Below are 3,841 nucleotides of genomic sequence, written 5' to 3'. Positions count from 1 at the left end.
GGAGCGGGGTCTCCTTCGGATCCCACCCCGGAGCCCCTCAGCGAGCCCGGAATTTGGGGCAACAGGAGATGGAGCAGCGCTGGCCGCACACCGGGCAGGTCTGGGTGACGCAGGTGGTGGGACAGGAGTCGGCGCACCTGGTGACAACCTGGACACCCCCGCGGCACTGCGGGGTGGCACAGCAGGGGTCCGCACACGGAGGGGGACAGCTGGGGACACAGCACGGGGCTGGGCACGTCGTGGGGCAGGTGGTCACTCCCTGGCAGCAGGGGTCCTGGCAGGTGGTCACTCCCTGGCAGCAGGGGTCCTGGCAGGTGGTGGTGCAGGTGGTCACTCCCTGGCAGCAGGGGTCCTGGCAGGTGGTCACTCCCTGGCAGCAGGGGTCTTGGCAGGTGGTCACTCCCTGGCAGCAGGGGTCCTGGCAGGTGGTGGTGCAGGTGGTCACTCCCTGGCAGCAGGGGTCCTGGCAGGTGGTGGTGCAGGTGGTCACTCCCTGGCAGCAGGGGTCCACACACCTGGTGGCACATCTGGTGACACAGCAGGGATCTTGGCACGTGTTGATGCACCTGGCCACCCCCTGGCAACACGGATCCACACACCTGGTGGCACACGTGGTCACTCCCTGGCAGCAGGGATCAACACATCTGGTGGTGCACTTGGTGACCTCCTGGCAGCAGGGATCCACACATCTGGTGGCACATCTGGTGACACAGCAGGGATCTTGGCATGTGGTTCTGCACTTGGTGACTTCCTGGCAGCAGGGATCCACACACCTGGTGGTGCACTTTGTCACCTCCTGGCAGCAGGGATCTTGGCACGTGGTGACACATTTGGTGACCTCCTGACAACAGGGATCCTGACACCTGGTGGCACATCTGGTGACACAACAGGGATCTTGGCAGGTGGTGACACACCTGGTGACCTCCTGGCAGCATGGGTCAACGCATCTGGTGGTGCACTTGGTGACCTCCTTACAACAAGGATCCACACACGTGGTGACACACTTGGTGACCTCCTTACAACAGGGGTCCACACACGTGGTGACACACTTGGTGACCTCCTTACAACAGGGGTCCACACACGTGGTGACACACTTGGTGACCTCCTGACAACATGGATCAACATATCTGGTTCTACACTTGGTGACCTCCTGGCAGCAGGGATCCACACATCTGGTGGCACATTTGGTGACCTCCTTGCAACACGGGTCCACACACGTGGTGACACACTTGGTGACCTCCTTGCCACAGGGATCTTGGCACGTGGTGATGCACTTGGTGACCTCCTGGCAGCAGGGATCCACGCATCTGGTTCTGCACTTGGTGACCTCCTGACAACAGGGATCCACACATCTGGTTCTGCACTTGGTGACTTCTTGACAACACGGGTCCACACACCTGGGGTCACACCTGGTCACACAGCATGGATCTTGGCACGGGGTGGAGCACTTGGGCACTTTCTTGTAGCATGTATCCACACATCTGGAGCTGCACTTGGTCCCCTTCTTGGAACAGGGATCTCCACATCTGGTGCTGGACTTGGCGCCTTTCCTGCACCAAGGAATCACCCACGGGCTGCTCCACTTGGTCACCTTCTTGCAGCAGGGATCGTAACACGGCGTGAGGCCCCTGGGGGCTTTCTTGACACATGGGTCCACACACGTGGTGACACACCTGGTGACCTCCTGACAACACGGGTCCACACATGTGGTGATACACTTGGTGACCTCCTGACGACATGGGTCCACACACGTGGTACACGTGGTCACTTCCTTGCAGCAGGGATCTTGGCATGTGGTGACACACTTGGTGACCTCCTTACAACACGGATCCACACACGTGGTGGTGCATGTGGTCACCTCCTTGCAGCAGGGATCTTGGCATGTGGTGACACACTTGGTGACTTCCTTACAACACGGATCCACACACGTGGTGGTGCATGTGGTCACCTCCTTGCAGCAGGGATCCTGGCACGTGGCGGTGCACGTGGTCACCTCCTTGCAGCAGGGATCTTGGCACGTGGTGACACACTTGGTGACCTCTTGACAACACGGATCCTGACATGTGGTGATACACTTGGTGACCTCCTTACAGCAGGGATCCACACGCCTGGTGACACACTTGGTGACCTCCTTACAACAGGGATCCTGGCATGTTGTGGCGCAGGTAGTGGTGACCTCCTTGCAGCAGGGATCTTGGCACGTTGTGACACACTTGGTCACTTCCTTACAACAGGGATCCTGGCATGTGGTGACACACTTGGTGACCTCCTGGCAGCAGGGGTCCACACACGTGGTGGTGCACTTGGTCACTTCTTTGCAACACGGATCTTGGCATGTTGTGGCGTACTTGGTCACCTCCTTGCAGCAGGGATCTTGGCATGTGGTGACACACTTGGTGACCTCTTGACAACACGGATCCTGACATGTGGTGACACACTTGGTGACCTCCTGACAACATGGGTCTTGACACGTGGTGACACACTTGGTGACCTCCTGACAACATGGGTCTTGACACGTGGTGACACACTTGGTGACCTCCTGACAACACGGGTCTTGACACGTGGTGACACACTTGGTGACCTCCTGACAACACGGGTCTTGACACGTGGTGACACACTTGGTGACCTCCTGACAACACGGGTCTTGACACGTGGTGACACACTTGGTGACCTCCTGACAACACGGGTCTTGACACGTGGTTGTGCACTTGGTGACCTCCTGGCAGCACGGATCCTGGCATGTGGCTGTGGAGCACTTGGCCACGTCCTGACAGCAGTCCCAGCTCCTGCTGCTGCTCTCAGTCACCCGGCAGCAGCAGCAGGGGTTCCGGCACGTGGTGGTGCACCTGGCCACGCCCTGGCAGCACGGGGGGACGCGTGTGGCAGCCACGAGGCCGCAGTTGGTGCAGCCGGCAGCCTGGGCCGCGGCCAGGCTCCCCAGGCTGACGTAGGTGGTGGTGCCGGGGTAGCAGCAGGAGCTCCCGCGGGGAGGGAGGCACTGGAAGCTGCCGGCGGTGCCGCAGGGGTCCGGGCTGGATCTCACGGGGAAGCTCCTCACCAGGACGGCGGGAGGGGGGATGCAGATCTGGCTCAGCGGGCAGCCGGTCGCACGACGCATTTTTGGGGGGAAAGGGGGAGGCTGGAAGCAGGAAAGGGATAAGATTTAAAAGGTGTGAAAACATTCCAGGCTGTTCTATACACGGAATTAAAACATCCTTTTCCCACAGAATCCTGAATTGGGAAAACAGCTGTGACTCCACATGGAAGTGTTTTAGATGAATTTGTAGCTATTTTCAAGCAACTTCCTCTCAAAACAGGAAGCAAAAATTATTTGGGCTCCTTTAAGTTTTCTGGAAGGTGGGAAGCCTCCACCTGCCCACACCTCCCTGTGGTTCAGGATGAATCTTTCCCACTCTTTCCCTAATTTCACCCAAAAAGGGACGCTGCCCTCATCCAGAGGACACCAGTGGAGGCTCTGTGATGGAAAACCTCCCCAAGGAAAGGCTCTGCCGCGGCTGCTTTTCCCACAAAATCTGCCTGCCTCTTCCCACCCCGATTTTTCCTCCCAGGCACGGCCTTCCCTGGCAGCCTGAAAGTCTCCGCTCCTTATCACCCCTCCCACTTCTCCCCTTTGAAGTCCCAGCCTGGCCTTTTGATCTCTCCCAAAGCCAACAATTCCCTGGGTGAAACACGCAGCAAAGTCGAGGACAGAGAGAGAATTTGGTCCTCCTCGATGGAGAAAGAGCAAAACCCACAGCAAATAAACCCCGGGGAAGATGGAATTAAAATCTGGGGGAATCCCAACCCCAATATCCAGAAGCAGAAACACTTTTAAGTGTTT

General features: G+C 58.3%; 1 protein-coding gene across 20 annotated transcripts; it reads right to left on the bottom strand.

The window, feature by feature from the left end:
• On the bottom strand, positions 1-3,208 carry LOC137463556 (keratin-associated protein 10-4-like). 20 transcript variants are annotated; one of them, XM_068174811.1, is made up of 5 exons: positions 2,222-3,208; positions 1,662-2,128; positions 1,328-1,397; positions 1,095-1,282; positions 1-914 (listed from the first exon to the last, which is right to left on the bottom strand). In XM_068174811.1, exons 1-5 carry the CDS (start codon positions 3,116-3,118, stop codon positions 38-40), a joined length of 2,499 nt encoding a protein of 832 aa, XP_068030912.1. In that variant the 5' UTR covers positions 3,119-3,208; the 3' UTR covers positions 1-37. The 20 variants fall into 20 exon arrangements, with proteins under 20 accessions (XP_068030912.1, XP_068030911.1, XP_068030913.1 ...); XM_068174810.1 differs by having other exon boundaries at positions 1,095-1,327; positions 1,373-1,397; positions 2,222-3,207; XM_068174812.1 differs by lacking the exon at positions 1,328-1,397 and having other exon boundaries at positions 1,095-1,327; positions 1,682-2,128; positions 2,222-3,207.
• Between the last annotated feature and the right edge of the window lie 633 nt (positions 3,209-3,841).

Source organism: Anomalospiza imberbis, chromosome 29 (genome assembly GCF_031753505.1).
Source record: "Anomalospiza imberbis isolate Cuckoo-Finch-1a 21T00152 chromosome 29, ASM3175350v1, whole genome shotgun sequence".
NCBI classification, from domain to species: domain Eukaryota; kingdom Metazoa; phylum Chordata; class Aves; order Passeriformes; family Viduidae; genus Anomalospiza; species Anomalospiza imberbis.
This window is presented reverse-complemented; position numbering and strand designations above follow the sequence as displayed.